Here is a 26677-nt window from a genome sequence, read left to right as displayed (position 1 = left end):
AAGTACACAAAATCAATGGTGAAAAAATAAAAAACCATTTTTTAAACAAGAAATAAGGAGAAGTATAGGGAAAGGTCCTCAAAGACACTGGTAATATTCCTTTGATAAGCTACAGAATAGATATTTTAGTAGTATTCCTTAAACTATACAAGTATGATGTATATGCATACTTATATGACTATGAATGATATATTTCATATATATTTAATAAAAGTAAAGAAATGTTAGGGCTTTTTGTTTTGTTTTGTTTCGTTTTTGAGAGGGAGTCTCGCTCTGTTGCCCAGGCTGGAGTGCAGTGGCATAGTCTCGGCTCACTGCAACCTCCACCTCCCGGGTTCAAGCAATTCTGCCTCAGGCTCCTGAGTAGCTGGGACTACAGGTGCCTGCCACCATGCCTGGCTAATTTTTGTATTTTTAGTACAGACGGGATTTCACCATATTGGCCAGGCTGGTCTCGAACTCCTGACCTCGTGATCTGCCCACCTCGGCCTCCCAGAGTGCTGAGATTACAGGTGTGAACCACCGCGCCCAGCCTAGGACATTTTTAAGAAACACAAAAGTATGGAAATCAGAAAAATTTACCTTCATGCTTAATCATATGCTAGTCTCAAGTATTTTAGCATATAAACTGTGATAAATATAATCTAAAGTAACTCTGATTTTAAAGTTGGAAGGTTTTCAAAAGCCCATAAAGATTCTAAAAGTTTTGTTGTGGGTAATTTCAAAATCTTAAGAGTCAGCAATATGGCACCCACTTCATCTATAATCCATCATAGGACCACTTGCACTGAGTCTGTTGTGGTCTGGATTTTTTTGCCTGCCCCACAAAACTGTACTTGAAATCATTAGAGCCAGACAACAGGAAAACATTTCTGCGCCAATTCATTCTTTTTTTTTTTTTTTTTTTTTTGAGACGGAGTTGAGAAGGAGTCTCACTCTGTCACCCAGGCTGTAGTGCAGTGGCACAATCTCAACTAACTGCAACCTCCACCTGCCCGGTTCAGGCAATTATCCTGCCTGAGCCTCCCTAGCAGTTGGTACTACAGGCACACACCACCATGCCCAGCTAATTTTTTGTATTTTTAGTACATAAAGGGTTTCACCATGCTAGCCAGGCTGGTCTCAAACTCCTGACCTCATGATTCACCCAACTTGGCCTCCCAAAGTGCTGGGATTATAGGCATGAGCCACCACGCCTGGCCCCAGTTCATTCTTAAAGGCATCTGAATGAACTTCTGCAACTCCCCCATCTCAAATGGAAAACAACCATACTTGATTTCTTCAAGAATCAAATATTTAAAATGGGCCTTAATTTAACAATTCAGTAAATGTAAATCTGCTTTTAAAAAATATTTCAGTCTAGTTCAGCCAATGAGATACCTTCCTTTTATTCTTGCCAGCCCTGTTGTTTATCTATTTTTTTCTACTCAATAGAGAAGAGATGGACTGAGAAGACAAAACACATAATTTCCTTATGGAAACCAGATTTAACTTCCTGCTATTTATCTCTCAATCAGCCTTTATTGGTGGGATGCTTTTAGCTAGTTTCTCTTACCAAGGCTCTCTGGTAAAAATGAAAAGCTGTGTTTTACAGCACAACTCAGGCCAGTCAGTTTCAACAAAGTACTATAGTGGTTTTCCTCCTTGATTTAACTAGTAAATTTCTTTTTTCTTGTTTTGTTTGTTTGTTTTTTGAGACAAAGTCTTGCTCTTGGCCCCCAGGCTGGTGTGCAATGGCACAATCTCAGCTCACTGCAACTTCCGCCTCCCGGGTTCAAGCAATTCTCCTGCCTTAGCCTCCTGAGTAGCTGGGATTACAGGCGCCCGCCACCAGACCTGGCTAATTTTTGTATTTTTAGTAGAGATGGGGTTTCACCATGTGGGCCAGGCTGGTCTCGAACTCCTGACCTCATGTGATCTGCCTGCCTTGGCCTCCCAAAGTGCTAGGATTACAGACTTGAGCCACCATGTCTGGCCTTAACTGGTAAATTTCATGTTTTATAAAAATCTGAACTTCTGTCGAAAAATTTTTATCTTCCCTTGGACATATCATGACAAATTATTGGTGAAATATAATAATAGAATTTGTTACACCATTTCAAAGCTAGCTAGTTAATTACAACTCATCATGGTTAAAGACACTCAATTCGAGGTAAACAAAAGCTTAGACTATAAAATCCACAAGGAAATAGTCCATTTTTACATGGCTTAGAGGCTTGGGTTTCATTTAAATTGTGAGTTATTTCCTAAATAATATTCCTACAACATACTTGTTTCTTAAAATTTGATGCCATGTTAAATTGAAATAGAACCACCAATTTTGCAGCAATCTATGAAGGAAAAAAAAATTGTCAAACGCTGCAAAACTGAAACAATTTTGACTCTCTTTTTCCTTTTTTTTTTTTTTTTTTGAGACAGTTTCGCTCTTGTTGCCCAGGCTGGAGTGCAATGGCGCGATTTCGGCTCATTGCAACCTCTGCCTCCCAGGTTCAAGCAATTCTCCTGCCTTAGCCTCCCGAGTAGCTAGGATTACTGGCGCCTGCCACCATGCCCGGCTAATTTTTGTATTTTTAGTAGAGATGGGGTTTCACCATGTTGGCCGGGCTGGTCTCAAACTCCTGACCTCATGTGATCCGCCTGCCTTGGCCTCCCAAAGTGCTGGGATTACAGATTTGAGCCACCGTGTCTGGCCTTAACTGGTAAATTTCATGTTTTATAAAAATCTGAACCTCTGTTGAAAAATTTTTATCTTCCCTTGGACATATCATGACAAATTATTGGTGAAATATAATAATAGAATTTGTTACACCATTTCAAAACTAGCTGGTTAATTACAACTCATCATAGTTAAAGACACTCAATTGGAGGTAAACAAAAGCTTAGACTATAAAATCCACAAGGAAATAGTCAATTTTTACATGGCTTAGAGGCTTGGGTTTCACTTAAATTGTGAGTTATTTCCTAAATGATATTCCTACGACATACTTGTTTCTTAAAATTTGATGCCATGTTAAACTGAAATAGAACCACCAATTTTGTAGCAATCTATGAAGGAAAAAAAAATGTCACACGTTGCAAAACTGAAACAATTTTGACTCTCTCTTTTTCCTTTTTTGAGACAGAGTTTCGCTCTTGTTGCCCAGGCTGGGGTGCAATGACGGGATCTCAGCTCACTGCAACCTCTGCCTCCTGGGTTCAAGAGATTCTCCGGCCTCAGCCTCCCGAGTAGCTGGGAATACAGGTGCCCGCCACCATACCCGGCTAATTTTTGTATTTTTAATAGAGACAGGCTTTCACCATGTTGACCAGAATGGTCTCAAACTCCTGACCTTAGGTGATCCACCCGCCTCGGCCTCCCAAAGTGTTGGGATTACAGGTGTGAGCCACAGCCCCTGGCCAACTGTGTTTTTCTATATCTAAAAAGGTAATGTTTGTCATTTGCACCGGGGGAGTGAATGCAGACTGCCAGGATAATCACCTTGAAAGTTCCAAATATGTATATCATTTTACATACATCTTTTGTAGTTATCATTTCACATATGTACATTAAAAATGGGCATTAAAAACAACTTTTAGCGCTTAAGTTTTCCTCAGATTCACTCTTAATTGTTCTTAACTATTTAAGAAATTGCTTTCAATTAACCACCATAGTCATATATTTTTTAAATCAAATTGACATAGAGTTAATAAACCATTCTCAGAACCTATTTGATTTTGAATCTATAACTTAATTTTAAAATGCCTTCAGGAAGCCAGATGTGCTGCCATATATACTACAATTATTTTATGTTTATGTGCTCACTGATCTGCTTATCTATAACTTTGTTAGCCTGGGATTATGACGTTAATTAATAAGGAATTTTGCAACAAGTTGATTTTAGGGAAGAGAGGTGACCAGTTTGAGATGCCGGCAGATCACCCAGGTGGAAAAGTTCCTCATAGATAGGCAGTCATGAAGAACATAACTTAGAAATTCAATTGTATATTTATCGACCCCTACTATATACCAAGAAATGTTCTAGATACTATAGGGAAGGGAAAATAAAGGCAGGTTTTAGGAAAAAAAAAAAAAAAAAACTTGAAGAATGGATTAGTTTAGGGAGGAAGCAAAAATCATAGAAGAGAGAAGGCTGTGGGAAATTGGAGAAAGATAGTCAAAACCAAGCAGTGGCTTAAAAGCTATGGTAACAGATCAATGATGCCAAATTCTACAGAGACTAGACCTACATGGGGATTTAGAGGAGGCCACAGCAAAAAGGGTGATCACACATTTAACTGCTTTGTAATGAATCAAGAAATACTTTCTTTAAGCAAATACTAATCAATATGGCTTTAAAAATGAGTTGCTTTAAAGGCGGGTGGGGGAAACCCTTTCAGATATAATGTGGCTTGCTCATTAAGGCGTCATCAGAGAAAATTTGCTTTTTCCTAAGCACAGAAATGCAAAGAGTCATTGTGAAATCAGCAAACTACAGTAATCAACTATGTCTAGTATTTTCCTGACATTATCAACCACATAATGAGACAGGACTTGTGGTTTACATAGTCCAAATCAGCTATCATTTCTCCGCTATCCAGATTTAAACCATAAATTAGCAGCACAGTCACTATGACAGGGTTTACTCATCGTCATTTGCATCCAATCAGTTAATGACTGGCAGCTGTCTACAGGACCCATTACTGAAGGCAGCAGTTTTAATGCATACTGTTTCATGAGGCTTAAAATCATATTCCGTTAAAGCACATGGTATACTGAAGTATTCCAGAATTTGCAAAGGCTTTCAAAGGAAGAAAAAAAATCCTAACTCCATCTGTAATCTCAGAAAACCATACACAAGATTGGCTTTATAGGGTTTCTAATCTTTTACTTAGGTTCAAATAATGTATGAGACTAAGAAAGTCTGCCTTAAGGAAGATTACTGCCAGTCTCATAATTGCTAAGGAAGTAACTGTAGCCAGAATTATTATTAACATCTTATAAACAGAAAAAAATATAAGAAACCTGGATTGGAAGAGTTTTGCCTTGTATCAAAATGGAAGCATATGTCACACACAGATGCAGTCACACAATCCGAAACTAACTCCACTCCCGATTCTAACCCTCTCATGATAAAGCATCCCCACCTGGCATATCAAAGGCATAATATTTCACACTTTTGCCTTATTTCATGCATGTACATTCTATCTGTAAACAGATCATGAACTCTTTAAAGAGAAGGGGACTATGACTGTAATAATACTGAACATACCCATTACTGAATGCCTTTGCTTTACCAGGCACAGTCCTTGTTGCAGCATCTATGGCATTTTTTAAAATGTAAAAATCTCGGCGGGGAGCGGTGGCTCACGCCTGTAATCCCGGCACTTTGGGAGGCCGAGGAGGGTGAATCACTAGGTCAGGAGATCGAGACCATCCTGGCTAACACGGTGAAACCCTGTCTCTACTAAAAATACAAAAAAAATTAGCTGGGCGCGGTGGCGGGCGCCTGTAGTCCCAGCTACTCGGGGGGCTGAGGCAGGAGAATGGCGTGAACCCGGGAGGCGGAGCTTGCAGTGAGCCAAGATAGCGCCACTGCACTCCAGCCTGGGTGACAGAGCGAGACTCCGTCTCAAAAAAAAAAAAAAAAAAAACTCTATCTTCTTGTGTCGTACATTCTAGTGTATGCTGACATTATAGAAAATACAGTATGTCAAATAGTGATAAGTGCTAAGATAAAAATGAAGCATGGAAAGAGAACAGGGAATGCTCGATAAGACAGGTGGAGGGGTGGCTGTAATTTATAGCAGGGCAGTCAATTTTACATAAAGCACCTTACTGATAATGCAACAATTGGTCAGAGACTTAAAGGAGGTAAGGGAGACCCCAGTGAGAATAACCAGGAAAACACATTGCAGGAAGAAGCAATGACAAGGGTAAAAGCTCTGCGGCAGGAGCTTACCTGGGATATAAAAGGCATATCAAAGAGGCCAGCAGGGCTGGTGTGTATACACAGGGTCCTGAGACTGTGTGCATCTATATCTATCATATCTATAATCTATCTAGCTAGAGTTTTTAAAGTACAGAACTGCTCTAATTTTATTTATTTTTATTTTTTCAACTTTTATTTTAGATTCCAAGGCTATATGTGCAGGTTTGTTACAAAGGCATATTACATGAGGCTGAGGCCTGGAGCACAACTGAACCTATCACCCAGGAAGCGAGCATATACTCAATAAATAGTTTTTGAACGCTTGACTCCCTCCCTCCCTCCCTGCCACTGTTATGTGCCTTCAATTAGAGAGAAACTGGCAGCCAGAGAATAATTGGGGACAGTGGAACGCCATGCCCTGACTTGTGTTTCCAAAAGGTCACCAGGGCTGCTGGTTAAGCATAGACTTTGAAGGTGAATAGAAGCAGGAGTTCAGCTCAGACATTAAAGAATGTGAAGTTGTCCCTCACATCATTACAAACAGAAAAAGCTAAACAGACTGAAAATCAATAACTTGTCTTGGAACCATCAGTGAACTGGGGTCGCAGGGCCAACCACCACCCTGAAATCTAGAGAAAGACAAATCCAGAGACAGCACAGGAGAGCTTACCTGGAGCAGAGACTGCTGGAGACAGAAACTGTTAGAAACAATTGACTACTCATTTTAACAAGCTGCTGAAGGCTAAGCATAAACTAGTTTTGGAATCAGAAACTCCTGAGGGTGGCAGTCTTAGGGGACTCCCATAGTTTTGGGGGTCTTCCCTCCCAGGACCCCAACAGAGTGTCATTGGGAAGAGCCAAGAAAGATGTTCTCCTGGCTTTGGCAGTGGGAGAAGAATAAACCTTATGAAATATACCCAGAGCATCTGTCATGACAAAAGACCACTAACTCCACAAGGGAAAGATGTCAGCCTTGTCCCAGAGCTGTGGGGGAAAGCCATTCCTCTCAACTCAGCCCCCTCTAGCCTTCCTGTCTTAACTGGAGTGGGACACAAGGAAAGATAAGAAACACTTGCGAAGGTAGTAGCCCAGGGAGGCAAAGATTTAGTCGTAAAATAATAGAACATTTTTCCTCCCCCATACCAACAGAGCTGCAGTATAATAATAGTTGATTACAGCTGAAATAGATGGAAAGCAAACTGAGTCCGTGGGAAAGCCCACAGACAACTGGGAAGACCAAAAACAAGGCCACCAGAGGAATGTGACATCTCTGGCACCCACGGCTATAGCAAAATACAGTCCAACTCCTAAACAGATTTACATAAAATCTCACAATAAAGCCTGTTCACCTCATTTCTTATTACCCAATACATCATGTCTGGGTCGAAAGAAAAAAGTACAAGACATGCTAAAAGGCAAGAAATACAAGCTGGGAGGTGAGGCGAGAGTCTTTTACTAATATTACAGATAAGGCCTGTAATCCCAGCACTTTGGGAGGCCGAGGCGGGTGGATCACGAGGTCAGGAGTTTGAGACCAGCCTGGCCAATATAGTGAAACCCGTCTCTACTAAAAATACAAAAATTAGCTGGGCATGATGGCGCATGCCTGTAGTCCTAGCTACGTGGGAGGCTGAGGCTGGTGAACTGCTTGAACCCGGGAGCCGGAGGTTGTGGTGAGCCAAGAGCGCACCACTGTACTCCAGCCTGGGCAACAGAGCGAGACTCTGTCTCAAAAAAAAAATATATATATGTATTTATATATATACACATATACATATACATATACATATATGCATTATGTGTGTGTATATATATATATACACACACACATATATATATATTCAAGATAAAAGATGGTGGTCACCTGAGCCATGATGCCAACAGTGATAGTGGTAAAAAGTGGCCAAGCTCTGGATGTATTTTTACAAACAGAGCAGAGAGGATCTGCTGATGGAATGGATGTCAGCTGTGAAGCGAAAAGAGGAGGTCAGCTGTGAAGGGAAAAGAGGAGGCAGGGATGACCTTCGGAATTCTCGGCCAGAGCTGCTGGGGAAATGGAGATGCTATCAACTGAGATGGTAAAGCCTGCAAGTAAAGCAGTTGACTGGGCTATGAGTGGGGTGGGGTGTTTCAGGAATTCAGTGTTTGATGTCTGAAAGAACTTATCATGGTAGTGGTCAGCTGTACATTTATTTAGCTAATAATATTTTGGAGTGCCTAAATTCTGCAGCACTTCCTAAGTATTAGGATGGACACCTGAAAATGTTGGAAACCAAGGAAATGTTTAATAATTGTTTTACTTAGTGAATGGAAAAATAAAGAAATGATCAAACATTCTATGTACCAAAATATCTTATTTAGAATCATAACTGTCGGCAAAAATACCAGCTAATGCTGGAAAATACCTAAGCGTTACAAAACGTTTTCACTTATTCTGACTGACTTCTACTTATACCCTAGCATCTGAGTACTTGCCCTCTCCTTTTTGCAGTGTAATAAAATTTGGCTGGGTACTTGGCTTCCCAGAATAAAGATAACATTTCCCAGCCTTCCTTGTAGGTAGGTGTGCCCAGTGGTCTGTGAACAAGCATGGTGTGTGCAATTTCTGCAATATGCTCTAAGATTGGGTACACCCACCATTTGCCCTTTCTCCCTCTCTTCCTGTCAGCTGAAGTGCTGATGTGATAATGAGCCATCTTGGACCATAAGGACAGGGTGACACCACTGAGATGGCAAGGGAATAAAAGAGAAAGAGCTTGGATCCTGAAAACTCATGGCGCCATCTTATCAGCTCTGTGTTTGCACATACTTAGATTGTTACACGAAAGAATAAAGCTTCTATCTTACTTAAGCCACTTTTGTCTTGGCTTTTTGTAACAGCAGCTTAGCCTGAAACTTAATAAATTTAATAAACCCTCAGAACAACACTGTGATGCAAATAATATGCCAAGAATTTTTTTCAATTCCCTATATGTTTTAAACAGCAGAAAAATTGGCAACATAGCCTCATTCCATATCCTTACATCTACCAGTGCAGAAAAACTAACTGATAAGTATTCTGCTAAAACTAATTGTAACAATTTTTACAAGATTTGGGTCCAGGCATTCAATAAACTGTGAAGTACTCACCACCTAGGAAAAGTCACATGGTAATGATTTTTCACAGAGAATTGAGAAATTACATGCTATGCAGTAGCTCAACTTTAATGCTTCAACTTCCCATTAAAATCCCTGCAATTTATTAAACAGTGTAAGTACCAGCAATTAGTTCCTTCAAGAAATGTGTAGTTGCTCACTGAATTCTTGACTTAATTTGTGCTCATCAGACAAGCATGCCAAAGTAGCTTTTGGAGTATCTAGGTCTTTATATATATATATACACCTATTAGCAGGCCATTTTCATATTCTGGAACAGTTTTACACCTTCCTTAATCCTGATATAGAATTGTGTTGGAAAGAGTAGAAAAATGCCAGTTCAAATGCTATATAAGCAAACATAATTTAAAGAATAAAAATAGGCCAGGTGTGGTGGCTCACACCTGTAATCCTAGCACTTTAGGAGGCCGAGGCAGGCAGATCACCTAAGGTCAGGAGTTGAGACCAGCCGGGCTAACGTGGTGAAACCCCATCTCTACTAAAAATACAAAAATTAGCCAGGTGTGGTGGCAGGCGCCTGTAATCTCAGTGCCTCTGGAGTCTGGGGCAGGAGAATTGCTTGAACCCAGGAGGTGGAGGTTGCAGTGAGTTGAGATCATGCCATTGCACTCCAGCCTGGGCGACAGAGCAAGACCCGGTCTCAAAAAAGAATAAAAATGGCTTATGAAGAACAAGACTCTTTAGTACTATTTACTATGATATATTTCTGCACTAAAAATTTACATCTATTTTTATATAATTGTCCTCTAGCTTCCAATACATTTAATTGCCTAAACTAGAGTCATCCATTGTCATAGCTTTTGACTTTTTTATTTTAAAGGAAACTACTTTCTACTCTATTGATTCTGAGATTTGCTCAAGTAATTTTCTAAATCAAAAGCAATCATGAATGGTATAATCAAAACTCTCATTATGTAGTGAAAAGTGTGTTTCTCTAAGTGACTTAAGAACTCAAGTAAAAACTTGCTAACTGCTTGGCAACACTCAGATAATTCAGCCTCTGCACAGCCAAAGGTGACTCATACCTGAATGTGTACACACTGACATCTAGAGACATACTTTCAGGATTCAGAGCCAGTGAGATCTCCAAATCTTTTAAAGGTTTCAATGAAAGTCTTGTATTTCCTCAGATGATGCTTGGAAAATAGAAGAGCTGAAGTATACTTAAGTGGGATAGCCTAACTTTTATTATATGATAAAAGAGCTGTCCCTATCAGTATTTTAAAATGTGAAAACCAAGCTCTTTTCTAAATTCCTGGAATAGTCAATATTGTTTACACAACAGGAGCTCTAATTCTTCTGGACAAACATAGTCAGAAACACAGGAAAATATTTTCTTACTCCAAGTAAGGAATATTGGATATGTCTCTAAATTGGTTATATGGCATATCTCTTTAAAAAAATAAAAAGAATGAAAGATACAGGTACTGCATAAAAGGACTTCTTCCTCCTTAATACTGTATTTTAAGACAAGAAGCAAAGATATAAAGAGGCTGAAAGTGTAAACTATCCAGACAAAAGCATAAAATAAAAGATTACCTTTAGCTGGGTTTACTTTTATCCCTGATCTATACAGCATTTCCTCATTCTGCCAGTCTCCATTCCTGATCGCTGTCTTGAGTCCATAAAAAACAATTAGTGTAGCTGTAGCATAAAAAATCAAGCTCTTGAGGAACCGCTTTTGGACTTTGACATAAAGGGCTCTAGCACCCACTGTAATCAGTAGGCAGAAGCCCATACTAGGAATATATAATACTCGCTCTGCAATTACAAAGCCAACATAGAAAAACAGGTTTGTAGCAGGAACAAAGGGTATGATTAACAAAGATAAAGACAGAACAACAATGTTCTCCGTAGAAGGAAGCTGGGTTCTCTGTGATACATCGTTTTTAATGCCATTTTCTACTTTGCATGCAAAGCTGGACTTAGTCTCTGAGTTCTGGTACTCCACATCTGAAAGGCAGCTATGTCCATTTGCATTTTGCTTGCCATTTGTTACAGTTTTCCCATTGCATTCTCTGTCTACGCTCGGGCTCTTCAAACTATAGTAGGCAAGGAGGAGGAGTCCAGTATAGAAGGCCACAGTGTGTAGGTTTCTCCAGTCACAAACTGTTTTGAGCAGAGGCACAGCATCCATTGACCAATCAAAACTGAGGGTATCTGGACATAGCAACAGCCAGAGGTTCTTGGTTGGCAAGTAGAAGAAGGTGAGCGTGCGGGTGAGGAGGCTGTCCGAATCAGCAGCGGGGTTGTCTGAGTTGGAAAAGCTTGGTGGTTTGTTTCCCATCCAGTATAACCGGGCACCCAAAAGGGAGGACCCCCAGAAAATTAACAAACTAATGCTGAGGCAAAGCGACAAGTTCTTCCTCTGAAACCAAAAGAGAGAAGGGAAAAATTAAGATTATTTTCAGTACAGCATGGGAACACTTAACACTTAGAGATAAAATACATTTTTAAATGGACCGTTAAAAACACAGCATGATGTCTCCAAAACATGACTCCATGTCCATCACCTTTCAAGCATGCCTAGAGAAATTTTAATCTCCAAAAAAACCTGAATGTGGAGTTTGTATATATTTTTTAATTATCTTATTTTTTTCTCTCTAAAATACCAATAATCAAAGCTTCAATTTCGTGACCTCTACAAAGTAGGTTCAATATATTTATTTCCCTCTCAGAATTCATGTCGGGTCACAAGGGGACCACAATGTACAGTACTTAGCACTCTGCATAAGATAAAGGCACCTAATAACTGTTGTCTTTCATTTTATCGTAGTTTAGATTTTGAAGAAAAACAAAAAGCAGTCATGTTAAAAAATATGTGATATGGCAGGACTCTTGTGCTTGTCTCTAAGGGAGTAAAGGCATGCAGCTATGTCTAAGCCAGTCCCCATTTCGTTGTCTTAAAGAGTTCCGTCCTTGCAGAATTTATAAACCAGGCTTTAATCTGCTGCCCCATATTGTCGCTGCTATCAGTGACATCCGACATTCAAAAACACTCCTCATGAATCCCAAATTTTTCATGTTGATGACAGCTTTTAAAAATAAAATTACTTTAGGCCGGGCACAGTGGCTCACCCCTTGTAATCCCAGAACTTTGGGAGGCTGAGGTGGGTGGATCACTTGAGGCCAGGAGTTCGAAACCAGTCTGGCAAATGTGGTGAAACCCCATCTCCCCATCTCTACTAAAAAAAAAAAAAAAATTGCCGGACATGGTGGTGTGCACCTGTAGTCCCAGCTACTCAGGAGGCTGAGGCAGGAGCACAGCTTGAACCTAGGAGAAAGACGTTGCAGTGAGCTGAGACTGCACCACTGCACTCCAGCCTGGGCAACAGAGTGAGACTCTGACTCAAATAAAAAATAAAATAAAATGACTTCTTCAATAATGAACTAACTTATTTCAAGAGAATGACAAAAAATTGTGAGGAGGGTCAAAGGACATCATGTTAATGTTCATTTTCTGGCAAAGTCCTTCTCCCCCAGCAAGAAACTTAGGTGACATCTAAAAATCTTAGTCCTAAAGAGGCAGAGTGGGGAGGGTTGAAATGGGCACCATATCCCAACCTTAATGGTTCAATGGTAAAGCCATTCTTTACAGCAAGCATCCTGGCGTTGTACAGAATTGTCTTACTCAATGACATTCAGAAGGGGGTTTAGAACCTTACAAAGGATACACCAAATATTTAGTTTTAAAAACAACCCACAAAGGGCAATATACCTTAAGCATATACAACTTCTATGAAAACAATGTCTACGTATTGTATACAACTGTCACACTGGACTCTGCTCCTCAGACTCCTCCTCCACACCAACCCTGATTGCTGGAAGCCACAGAACTAATTATGAATACTCTTTTCCACTCTACCTTCAACCTAATGATCCTCAACAAGGTTCATGATTTTAAACGTCCTTAACGTATGCTAATGACTGTACCTTCACCCTCCCTCACCTCCATAGGCAATTATTCAGTTGCCTACTGGGCATATTCACTTAGGTACCTCAAACTCTAAATACCCAAAATAGAACTCCTGACTTCATACTTCCCCAACGGAAATAAAACAGTTCCTCCTCCAATCATCGTCACCATCAGGAATAGTAATAGTATGTAACCAGTTTCTTCTTCATAGCCTCTTTCCTTCCCTCCACATTCCACTCATCATCAAGTCTTCACAACTTTCATGTCCAAATATATCCTGAATCTGTCCTTTTTCTCTCCATCTCTTCTGTCATCACTAGTCCCAAGTACCAACACTGAGATTCCTACAATAATCTCCTCCTAACTGGTGACCCTGTCCTTCTTAACACAAATTATTTATTCCCTAATTTTAAACTCAGATCTTACTTTTAAGATCTTAGAAGTTTTTATATCTCTAACAAAACAAAAAGTTTGTAATTCATTTAAGGTTCCCTTCTCACTTTTTGGTGATATGTCCATTTTTACATTTCAAAAGTATGAAAGTTTTTTTTTTTTTTAAATCTAAAAGGGGGTAATTCTGAGTATAAAATAAGAGAAGCAAAAGAATAGGTGGTTAGAAGTTAAACATGTAAAATAAGGAAAATGAGAAACAGCAACCAGATGGAAATTAGACAATTTTAAGAGGTGGAATTATTCATTAATATCAGATACAGTAGTGCCAAATTCACAGCATTAACTTGTTTTAAAAACATCCTTGTCAAATGTTGGATTAAGATTAATTCACGTAGGCCAGACGCGGTGGCTCACGCCTGTAATTCCAGCACTTTGGGGGGCCGAGGCGGGCGGATCACGAGATCATGAGATCGAGACCATCCTGGCCAACATGGTGAAACCCCGTCTCTACTAAAAATACAAGAATTAGTTGGGCATGGTGGCGTGTGCCTGTAGTCCCAGCTATTTGGGAGGCTGAGGCAGGAGAATCGCTTGAACCTGGGAGGCAGAGGTTGCAGTGAGCCGAGATCGCGCCACTGCACTCCAGCCTGGGCGACAGAGCGAGATTCCGACTCAAAAAAAAAAAAAAGATTAATTCACGTAATGCTGTATGGAATTTTTAATAGTAGAGGGAGAAATATCACATTCTGCCTCACCAATCTAACTTTTTTCTTTTCTTTTTTTTTTTTTTTTTTTTTGAGATAGAGTCTTGCTCTGTCGCTAGGCTGAAGTGCAGTGGTGTGATCTCGGCTCACTGTAACCTCTGCCTCCCAGGTTCAAGCGATCCTCCTCAGCTTCGTGAGTAGCTGGGACTACAGGCGCATGCCACCATGCCCAGCTAATTTTTTGTGTTTTTAGTAGAGACGGGGTTGCACCATGTTGGCCAGGATGGTCTCGATCTCTTGACCTTGTGATCTGCCTGCCTCAGCCTCCCAAAGTGCTGGGATTACAGGTGTGAGCCACCATGACCGGCCCACCAATCTAACTTTTAAACTGGCGAAATACTTCAAAGCCTCATTATCATCTAAGAATAACTTTTGCAAACCATTCCATTGTTTCTCTGAAATTCTACCCAGCAATAATTCTAAAATTTCTTGATTTTAGAAAAAAAAAAATACCACAGAACCATGCTTAAGAACTTGTAATAACTTGATCGATCAATCACATAATTGCGTACTCTTAGATTATACAAGTGAGAAACACCATTTGGCAAAGATAAAGGAGACAAGATATCATGGATAAAGAAGACTGATCTTGAAAGACAACTGAATTCTGAATTTGTACCAAAAGCCCATTTTTAAAATGTGCCTAAGACCATTCTATTACAATATCTTGTGGTGGAAGTGATCGGGGATGTAGAGAGGGAGAGAGAAAGCATTACAAGAACAGCTGTAATCAGGCAAGAAGAGACGCCGAGGGACAGGAGAGCCACACAAAGGAGGAAACATGGTCAGATTTCTTTGCTAGTCATTAAACTCCAGAAGTAGTTAGCCTTAACAATGATGTAATTGTATTTTATTTCTAAAGACAGAAATGTCATAACAAGGCAAAACTACTTTATTCTTTAATTTTTCATAGAAGTATCTCTAATAATTTGTTATATCTTAATAATTATCAAAATAAAATTGAGATTCCAGATGCGGTCATATTATTGCATTTATTATGCTAAAAAGAAAATTTAAATACAATGGACTATAAAGATATGAATAATGAAAACTATTCAATGTTAAATATTATATGTCTAAGTACTGAGAAAATGAAAATGACATAAAAACAAGAAAACATAAGTAATAAAATGCTAACAAACATTAATTTATGTATTACTTCACATTTAAAGTATCTTCATGTATAATCCCTCATTTGAACAACTGACAGTCAACTAAGATCAAAAGATACTACGGTTCTGAAGTGAAATGCTTTCACATACTTATTCTAGCTTAATGGTGAGTTCTGTAAGGACGAAATAAATGACTCACTCTTTTATTTATTTATTTTTGAGACAGGGTCTTGCTCTCTCACCCAGGCTGGAGTGCAGTGGTACAATCACGGCTTACTGCAGCCTCAACCTCTTGGGCTCAAGCAATCCTCCCACCTCAGCCTCTCGAATAGCTGAGACCACAGGTGTGTGCATGTGTATTTTTTTGTAGATGGTGTTTTGCTATGTTACCCAGGCTGATGAGTGACACTCTTAAAGGGAAACTAAACCAATAGGTAAAGCTGATTTTAAAATGTTTAAAGTAGAAGAGTTTCTAAAGTGTTGTGATTTGCTATGACTTTTAAAGTATCAGCCAAAACACATGTTCCCCTATGTAACAAACCTGTACAACCTGCACATGTACCCAGGAACTTAAAATAAAAATTAAAAAAAGTATAAGCCAAAGTATGAAACTGCAATTTTCAAGTGTCTCTGATGCTTTCTCATAAAATTTTATTAAAAATTATCAACTAGGCTGGGCGTGGTGGCTCACACCTGTAATCCCAGCACTTTGGGAGGCTGAGGCAGGCGGGTCACCTGAGGTCAGGAGCTCGAGACCAGCCTGACCAACATGGAGAAACCCTGTCTCTACTAAAAATACAAAATTAGCCAGACATGGTGGCGCATGCCTGTAATCCCAGCTACTCAGAAGGCTGAGGCAGCAGAATCGCTTGAACCCAGGAGGCAGAGGTTGCAGTGAGCCGAGGCCCCGTCATTGCACTCCAGCCTGGGCACCGAGAGCCAAACTTCGTCTCAAAAAAAATCAACTATATAAATGAGCTTCTGATAAAAAAACAAATCTCTCTTCAAATCCAATTTTTAATAAAACATCTCAACTGTTCTTATGGAGATGGCCTTAAAACAAGATAAAAGAAAGCATGGAAATGGTTTTCATTTCTAATTTAGTCCCTATGCTATGGTTTATGGATTAAATCAAATTAGCAAATTTTTACTGAGCTACTACTAGGAGTCAGAGTCAAGTGACCCTACAATTTACCTTAGCATTTCTGTATCCGCAGCTTGGTGTATCAAACTGACCTAACACTTGTATTTCTCAGATGCAAGTATAGATAACGCATGAATCTCCTTGCAAGCTAAAACTAGCAAAAATTCATACAAAGAAAATAAGACTTCAAAGTGTGGGATATTTATTTTTTTTTATTTTTTTTATTATTTTTTTTTTAATCTTTTTATTATTATTATTATTATTATACTTTAGGTTTTATGGTACATGTGCGCAATGTGCAGGTAAGTTACATATGTATACATGTGCCATGCTAGTGCGCTGCACCAAAGTGTGGGATATTTAAACATTAGTTAAGTACAATCTTTGATAGGGAGCATTAGAAAAGGATTGCAATTTAGTAGCTAAAACAATTAGTTCATTCAACTTATTAAGGTTGCAGACACTCTTCTATACACTGGATATGAACTTCTCATAAAAAAAAGAGAGACCCTGTGTGTTCTTGGAGCTTCACACATTCTACTACTCTGTCCAGAAAACCACTTTAACAGAAGAGTTATAACGGCTTAAAGGATAGTTTTCAAACTTAAAGGTCCATCATTATCAATTATGAGCTTTAGAAAAACTAATGCCCCAGTCCAAGTAAAATCTCATAGGTGATTCTAATGCAGCCAAAGTTGAGGGTCACTGCATACTTGTACAACTCTAATTCTTAGTACTGATATTAAAAATGTTGTTGGACTCTTGTTTCACAAAGTTTTAAGGTATATTTGCCTCACTGTAAACAAGTAAATCATAACAAAACATAAATAATACTCCTTCTCAGGCTCTGGGACAAATTGAATTCTTAGTACAATAAGAGTATCACAAAGGCCAGACTACAAAGGAGTTTAGAACCCAAAGTTAAAATATTCAAGTACTGCTGCAACATGCAGAAGATAGGATTTGTTCCCAGAATATTAGGGGAAAAAATTTCTTAAATATGAGCCACCAAAGGCAAAAAACCCAATAGAAAAAAAAATGAATTAATAATATAGCCAGGAAATTCAGAGAAAAGACAAATAACCATAAAGATCTGAAAAGATACTCAATCTCATGAGTTAATGCCAGTTAAGATTAAAGTGAAACGAATATAAGTTAAATAAAGTGCAAAACTAAAGAGATACACTTCACAGATACTGTTCTGGAACAGGTAGACTCATACATTGTTGGGGAAATATAAATTGTACAGTTGTGAAGACAAAAGTACACAATAAAATTAATAGTTTGTATCATGTATGACTTGGAAATCTGTAGTTAGTTACTTACATTCTAACAAAACCTCTAAGATCTAAATACAAGGATACTTAGCATTGTTTATAAAAGAAAAAACAGAAATAGATACAAATTTCAATATGGTAATAAAAAAATCATAGTATATCCATATGTCTGAATCCATATGGCAAATAAAAGAAATAAATTACATACATTACAAAGAGAGATAAATGTTTATATATATGCATAAATATCAACATAATATTATGTAGCAGTGAACCAAATCATTCTATAACAGCATGACTGGTGAAAAATCATGTTGCAAAATATGCATGCTACAGAATCATAAAGTTCATTCAGAAAAATACTACCTTATTTGTGAAAAATATTTTTCACAAATGCTTACATATGTATGAAAGGCCTTTTATTTTTTATTTAAGTCTAGAAGTATTTATACCAAACATGAGATGAGGAAACCTCTAGTGTAGGGAGATGAGTACATGAATAACAGAAAAGATGGCTTCAAATCTGTGTGTGGCTCCCCTTTATTTGAAAAGCTTATTTGAAAAAACTAAAAGGTTTGACAACTTGACATACCTAAACTTACACTGACTGGATTTAAAAAATATGCAATTAATATATTAACAAATCTAAATTTTGGTTATAGGCAAGTAGATAACTGATGTGTTATTTCCTACACTTTTTTTTTTTTTTTGGAGACTCTGTCGCCCAGGCTGGAGTGCAATGGTACGATCTTGGCTCACTGCAGCCTCTGCCTCCCACATTCAAGTGATTCTCCTGCCTCGGCCTCTCGAGTAGCTGGGATTACAGACGTGTGCCACCACGCCTGGCTAATTTTTGTATTTTTAGTAGAGACCGGGTTTCACCATGTTGGTCAGGCTGGTCTCGAACTCCTGAACTTGTGATCTGCCCGCCTCAGCCTCCCAAAGTTCTGGGATTACAGGTGTGAGCCACCGTGCATGACCAATTCCTACAGTTTTCTATATTTGTTATTTATTGAAGCTATTATTTTATAATTGTTTCTCAAGATTAAAAATATTTTCCATGCTCTTGTATACTTATCTTACGATTGTTACCTTAATTGTATGAGAACATCTCTTAAATTCAATGGAAAATAATATAAAAACAAAATGCACAGCAGTGGGATATACAATATCAAAACACTCTCTTCTAGAGCTAAGCTACAACTGTCTTGGGTAACACAGAGTCTGACATTTGTAGGAATTCAAATAAATGATTCTTAAACTAAGTCTGACCCTCAAACTTTTAAAAGTCAGTTTCTATCTTTCTCTCACACATTTTATACCATTATGCTAAGTCCTAGCTCCCAATATCCCACACAAAGGCTCATAAGTCAACAGAATTGGCTGTGCACAGTAGTAGCCTGTAGTCCCAACTACTCAGGAGGCTGAGGTAGAAAGATGCCCTGAGCCCAAGAGTTCAAGATCAGCCTTGGCAACATAGCGAGACCTCATCTCTTAAAAAAAAAAAGGTCAAAAGTATTCCACACAACTCCGAGTCACCATTTTCAAGCAGTTCGTTGTCATCACATACAGAAACTTGACCTTTTCACCTTTATGTCATCAAATGTTTTCTGCCTGTTTCCCTCTCTCCATGAAAAGCACACATTAAAGTAGTAGCATATGTTCTGGAGGAACATTTTCCTAACTACAACTTTGTTGTAAAAGTAGAAATATAAATGGGAAAATTACTGCATCCGTACAAACAAAAAATTTACAGATACATTTCACACCAGTATGGACAGGGTTTCTTCATGTTTTAATTCACCTAATTGTTCACAAAACATTATAGGTCTGCCTTACGAAAGTGTAATTTTTTTATTTTATTATTTTATTATTTTTTTTTGGAGACAGAGTTTCGCTCTTGTTACCCAGGCTGGAATGCAATGGCGCGATTTCGGCTCACTGCAACCTCCGCCTCCTGGGATTAAGCAATTCTCCTAGCTCAGCCTCCTGAGTAGGTGGAATTACAGGCATGCGCCACCACGCCAGGCTAATTTTGTATTTTTAGTAGAGACGGAGTTTCTCCATGTTGGTCAGGCTGGTCTCGAACTCCCAACCTCAGGTGATCTGCCCGCCTCAGCCTCCCAAAGTGCTGGGACTACAGGCATGAGCCACCACATCTGGCCAAAAGTCTAATTTTTAAGATGTTCGAATATGTTCATTTTTAAAGTTATTTAACATAAAAAAGGAAATCAGCTCTAATCCCCACTTTTCTGATAAACAAAAATAGATATTTCTAATTATAAAATTTTTAGAGGGTTTTTCCTGAAACTGCCATACATAGAAAATCATAGAATTAAAGTCAGCCAATATGAGATTCCTGGTTGATGACTTAGTTTTTTGACACACTAATGGAATGAAAGTACATAACTATAGCTTAATGAGTGAATAATGTGAAATTTATCAGAAAACATCAAAATCGTCCCCACATATCACCTGAAATATGAGGGAGAAGCCAATGAGAAGACTCTGCCATATTAGTTAGTGGTGATACCTCTACAGAAGCCCTGTGGTGAATTATTCCCTTCTATGGGGGTCTTTGACTAAATAAATAAAAATAAGAGTGAAGTAAAATTCAACTATAACAGCTCCCCTATTATGAAAGAAAAACTGTCATTAATAATAGCAGCTTCAATATTGTCTTCTGATCTCAGATTTTCTGGGACATAAATGAAACTGAAAAGGAATATTTTAGTCTCAATGAAAGAAAAATGTAAACATCCTGCTGCAGAATATTAAAGCCATCATGAGACCTACATTTTGGCAAACTAACGAGAATAAATTACTTAAGCATAAGGCTCATTTAATTCCAAATTAAGCCCTTGTTAATGATAGTAGTTGTAATAATAAAGTAGATAAAAATCAGTTTCTGAAAGTTATAAGACAGAGAAAAGGCTATCCAGACATAACAAAAATCTAGCACCTTCTATTTTGTATTCACCATCCATCACTTTTCTTATGTCAGTAAAATAGGATTTCTCTTAGCTCTCCTCCTTCCCAAAATAGTTATCACTGGATACTCCCCTCAAAGGCATAATTTCTGAACATGTGACAAGAAGGAATGCATGGCTGAAAGTATGGTTAGGAATTGTTTCTAGAACATAGCCATGTGATTCATCAAAGTTTCATCATAATCAAGTTGTCATAGTTGTTCTGTTTCCCTTTAAAAGAAAAATGGGTTTCCTTATTAATGATCATCCTGTCTACAAGATTAGAAACATTTGTTTTTTCCCCCACACCAACTAACAGACAAGATTAAAGAGTTTTATAATGTTTGGTATTTCAAAAGATATTAAGAGAGGTTCAATGAGTGGGCATATCCAGACTTTGTGAGGAAAAAATTTAAAGATTAAGGGGCATAAAAAAGTATGTTAAGATATTCAGTATTTCGGATTATAAGGAGTTCTTTTGTTCACTTAAACCCATAGTACACCATCATGTTTCCCACTGAGTTTAAGCATCCGTCAGAAAGCATTAGTACATCTCCAGCTAAACATATAACAGCTTAAGATGATCATCTAGTCTCTCATGTAATCATACTTGAAACATATTTTCCTGAATTTTACTTAAATTTTTTTGTATTTATTCCTTCAATGGTTGTTATCATTTTCCAATAAAGTGTATCAGGGCTCCTTGGATAAATGGATTGATTTTAGGACTGGAACAGAAAATATACAAGATGAGCTTAAAGCAACTTGTAGTGCCAGAAAGGGAGAAAGTGCTCAAAACACACGTGAAAGTATACTGATACAGATATGTCCAAGTGTGAAAGAGACACAGGAACCCACTTAAAGAGCTCCCAATGGCCAAAGCTGGAAGAATTTGAGCATCAAAAAAAGTAAAGTGGTAGTGGATTATAACCCAAAGTATAAAATAAATATTCACGAGTCCATATTGATAAGTGATACAAAAAATAAATAAATGAGAGAAGAAACAAATCTTCTTTGCAGAAGAATTCCAAATAACTTATATATATTCTCCAACCTCAAAAAAGGGGAGCATAATTCCCATTCCTTGGATGCGGTCTGTGCATAGTGACTTCCTTCCAAAAGGCACAGTATGAACTGGGTGGGTGGGAAGATGTGGGGAGAAAGTAACTTTACCGTGGAGAAACCTGAAAAACACTATCACTGGCAGGTGATGAAGGTCAACTTTATAGCAGTAAGTTGTGTTGACAGTATGTACCCTTGTTATGATGTGATGAAAATGTTATTTTACATCTATGTTCTTCCTCTCAAAACCCATATACCCAGCCAGGAGCAATGGCTCACACCTGTAATCTCAGCACTTTAAGAGGCAAAGGTGGGAGGAATCACTCAAAGCCAGAAGTTCAGGACCCGCTTGGGCAACATAATAAAATACTATCTCTACAGAAAAAAAAAAAAAATAGCCAGACATGGTGGCATACACCTGTATTCCCGGCTACTCAGGAGGCTGAGGTAGGAGGATTGCTTGAGCCCAGGAAATCAAGACTACAGTGAGCTCTGATTAGCCACTGCACTCAAACGTGGGTGACAGAGTGTCTCTGTCTCAAAAACAAACAAACAAAAACTTAAGAAAATTAGAAAAAAAAAAAACTAAAAAAAGAAAATAAAAAAATAAAAAAGACGTATTCCCAGATTAATCATTTAAACAAAAATCAGACAAATTCCAATGGAAAGACATACTGCTAAATATATAATTGGGAATCCTCAAAACTGTCAAAGTCATCAAAAACAAAGTCTGGCTGGGCATGGTAGCTCAGGCCTGCAATCCCAGCACTTTGGGACGCCAAGATGGGAGGATTACTTGAGTTCAGGGGTTCGAGACCACCCTGGGCAACAAAGTAAGAGCCCATCTCTACAAAAAAAAAAGTACAAAAATCAGCCAGGTTTGGTGGCTTGTGCTTGTAGTCCCAGCTACAAGAGAGGCTGAGGAAGGAGGATTGCTTGAGTCTGGGAGGTTGAGGCTGCTGTGAGCCATGATTGTGCAACTGCACTCCTGTGTGGGTAACAGAGCTAGACCCTGTCTCAATCAGAAAATAAACAAAAAAAGCCTGAAAAACTGTCACACGCAAGAGTCTAAGGAGACATGACAAATAAATGTGCCATCCCAGCTGACATCATAGAACTGAAAAATGACATTAGGCAAAAACTAAAAAAATCTGAATAAACTATTGATATAATAATGTATCAGCTCTGGGTCATTAATTACAACAAATGCACAATACTAATGCAGGATGCTAATAATAGGGGAAACTGGGTGTATGGAAACTTTGCCTTACTTTGTGAATTTTTATATGAACCTAAAACTGTTCTAAAAAATAAATTTTTAAATGGTTGTTACTACAGTAGAATAAAAGCTCTTAGAAACCAAATGAAATTAAATGTAGATGAGCTTTGATAGATCAATAGCTGAAAACTGCTAGCAAAGAAAAATTAACAACTGAAAATTAAGACCAACATAAGTGCCTTGCTACCTTCTAAATTAATCAAAAAAGTCTGAATACACAATGAAGTAAAATTCAGGATAACTCAACATAGTCACTTACATGTATTGCACGAAAGGACACATTGATTTCAAATCCTATTTGGTTTTTGTCTGACACTCTATAGCGTTTGTAGTATATTAGAAACCCCTAAATGGGAAGCAAGTATCAAGGAAGGATGCCTCTAAATCCATTGCTATGGTGTTTTGGTTGGCATGGTGACCCATTCTTCCTCATTAAACTAACATGGGGAAATCAAGCAGTGAGCAATTTCTTGCGTACCCATGGCAAGCCCCTTCTAGAGCTAACTATTAGAAACTGAAGTACCCAAAGAGTTCAATTAGTGGAACTTCAAGGGGTGTGCCATAGCCCCTAACCCACTACACTAAAAACAAGCCCCTGAATGCCAGCCTTCAGAGTAATCTTGTTTAGCTTAGAATGAGAGGTTTAACACTTCCCACCAGGCAGTGCGCTATGGTCAAATCAGGTTAGCCACAAAACAATCCAGCCTTTATGAAGAAAATATGTGAAGAAAATATCCTTTGTGACCTGAGAAACAACAACAAAAAAAGTTTTAAACAAAAGTAAAGAAGACACTTCTCTTGACTATGAAAACACTTTGTTTTTTATTAAACTCCTTTCCCTGTTCTTTAAGAAGACCACTAATGGGAGGAGAAGTAAAATTAAGTGAGCTCAAAATTAACTGAATTTAGAAAAGGAACTTTCTTTTATCAATCTTGCCCCAATTGGCCAACTACATTGCAAATGCATTTCCTGCGCCAATGGATTAAACTGCAACATTCTTTAAACTGTGTGGCTTTAGTGCGACAAACCAGCCATTATGAGATGCGTTCCAGTCTCATTAATGAGTTAAGCATGTGAGCCCAGCATTTTGGAAACATAAAGAGACATTATAATGAGACTTCACTCAGTGGGGAGGCTAAGATACAGCCGCCTTCTCTCAAAGATATCATAATAGACAGCTATTTAATGAGTGTGGGAGTTTTTCTATGAAAACACAAAAGACACCAGCAAGAAAAAGAAGATTTTATATTATATATACAAATAGAACTTAATAAACATACATGCCTTATAGATGTTCATTAATAAGCATATAATTTCAATGCTTAATGTTGTTATATGGAAATATACTCCAACTCTATAATTACGCTATGTCTTCTACTGAATTTAAATAGTAAATTCAATGTCAAATGGACAAATTATTATTTACTGTTTCTCACAGGTAAAAATGCAGCCATTTATCTGGGCATAACTCACATACACTGTCTTTTTTCTCAGAATGCCACACTGATTCAGAAAATGCTCATTTGCTTGACTGGGCAACTGAGGCCGACTATAAGGTTTTTTTGTTTTTTTTTGTTTTTTTGAGTCCAAGTTTCATTCTGTCACCCAGTCTGGAGTGCAGTGACGTGATCTTAGCTCATTGCAACCTCCGCCTCCCGGGTTCAAGCAATTCTCCTGCCTCAGCCTCCTAAGTAGCTGGGATCACAGGCACGCACCACCACGCCCAGCTAATTTTTGTACTTTTAGTAGAGACGGGGTTTCACGATGTTGATCAGGCTGGTCTCGAACTCCTGACCTTGTGATCTGCCCACCTCAGCCTCCCAAAGTGCTGGGATTACTTGCATGAGCCACCTCACGCATCCTAGACTATAGTTTTTAAACTGAAGTTTTCACATAGGAAAGCATCCATCAGTTTCATAATTCTTCTTTCAATATCCAGTGATTTTAAACTATTCAGCAATTTCCAGACAACACTGTGGCACTTACTTGGGCTTTGTAACTATTAGTAATTCAGAGCAAAACCAAGCAGAATTGGAATCCTTAAAAGGCAGCTGAGTTGAACATTCTGGGTTTACTAAGCAAGCAAGAGGGTCATCCTCTTCCCCTCACTCCCACGTGAAAGAAAACAGTATAAGCGAAAGGCCATTATAAATTTTCAGATACATCAGAGTAACAGATCGAGTTATGGTTAGCAGAATTATAGAAAAAACAACTCTAATCCCAAATCTTTCTTGGTTTGTACTATTTAGTTTGCTCCCTTTAATACAGAAAGAAATGTGAGAAGGGGTAAAGTACTGATATCAACAGTACCCGAAGGCTAGTTATTTGAAAACATCTTAAAAACAAAAATTGAGTCTGGGGATGGGTAACGTGGGAAAAGGTGAAAAATATAATCTAAGTTTTCACAAAGAGTCATTTTTCAGACCTATGTATCTTATTACTCTGACAGTTAATATCTTCTTGAAAAGTAAAATAGTAAGCTTAGAAACAATACTTGTTATAAATAAATGGAATAACTTTGCTAAAAGCACAAATTAACATTGGTACAATAAAATAAGCGTTTCTTAAATGCACACTTTATTAGTTGGAATTAATCATCAAAAGTGTGACTTTCAAATTATACTAACTTTACAGTAATAAGCTAGTGGAGTATTTCATGTTATGTTGACATGGAAATTATTAACGTGGCTGTGAAGTGGCAATCCATTAGATGTTTGGGAACGAAGGAAAATATTAAGAAGTTTTTCAATTCATTCAGGTTCTATTCTGATAACTCTCCAAAAACGTCTTCTTGCCAAAAGCAACTTGAAAATATGCAATTTTTGAGGCCTGTAGGTGGTGACCAATCTAAATAGATGAAATCTTTGTGTAATTGTAATCGCTCTAATTTATTTCTTTCCCTCTTTTAATGTGAAATTTGAAATTAAATTTTGATCATATACTGACTTTCAAAATCATGAATGGAAATTACGATGTCGGAAAGTTAATACACAAATTCACGGTAAGATTTTGAAACAGAAAAGTACTCAAACTATGAAACCCATATAATCATTGCAGTATTCATTCTCCATTTGAATAAGACTTCAATACAACCCAAAAGTTTGATCTTACTTCAAGTCAGTTAAAACAGAATTTTACATTTACTAAATACCCATTTTGATGGCCATTAAAACACTCCCCATTAATCTTTTAAAGCATGCCTAGCCTTTGTAGCTATCATTATAGTACTATCTTTTAAATTATTTCAGGTTGAGTTAAAATCTCGTATTTTTTTCATTAAGATGCGTATCTTTGAGTTTTAGCATTATCAATAAAACAAACTCCAGAGTTAAATAAGATTTACTGTAAAAATCTCTCATGAGTCTTCAAAACACACTTGGATAATTCTTTCAGCCTGATATAGCTCCAATTAGCACTAATCATTGCCATGCCCTAATTATTTAAAATTAAATAAACTGAACTTACACGTGCAAACATTTTGCAATTCACCCTGCATCCACTTCTCTTTTCATGTTAACTCATAAGATTAGACAACTTGTTTTAATAGATTATTATCATTGGATTAGGTCCAAAAAGCATTCTTCTAATGGGAATTCTGTCTGCTTTAACAGTTGTAGTTTAGTGAACTCTCCCTAACTGAACTGTCGATCATTTTTTGACTGGCTCAGGGCCCTTGGAACCCTGCAGGGAGACAA

The 26677-nt window shown here is 38.0% G+C and overlaps 1 protein-coding gene across 4 annotated transcripts in view; it reads right to left on the bottom strand.

The window, feature by feature from the left end:
• TMTC2 (transmembrane O-mannosyltransferase targeting cadherins 2) overlaps positions 1-26677 on the bottom strand; it is a 455354-nt gene that overhangs the window by 234391 nt on the left and 194286 nt on the right. For all 4 annotated transcript variants that reach the window (XM_002823551.6, XM_054527438.2, XM_054527439.2 and 1 more), the window contains one exon: positions 10605-11433. In XM_002823551.6, the coding sequence (XP_002823597.1) occupies positions 10605-11433 (829 nt within the window). The remainder of the gene's footprint in view (positions 1-10604; positions 11434-26677) is intronic.

This window comes from Pongo abelii, chromosome 10 (assembly GCF_028885655.2).
Source record: "Pongo abelii isolate AG06213 chromosome 10, NHGRI_mPonAbe1-v2.0_pri, whole genome shotgun sequence".
Taxonomy (NCBI): Eukaryota; Metazoa; Chordata; class Mammalia; order Primates; family Hominidae; genus Pongo; species Pongo abelii.
Note: the sequence above shows the minus strand (reverse complement) of the source record. Positions and strands in the feature narration are given on the sequence as shown.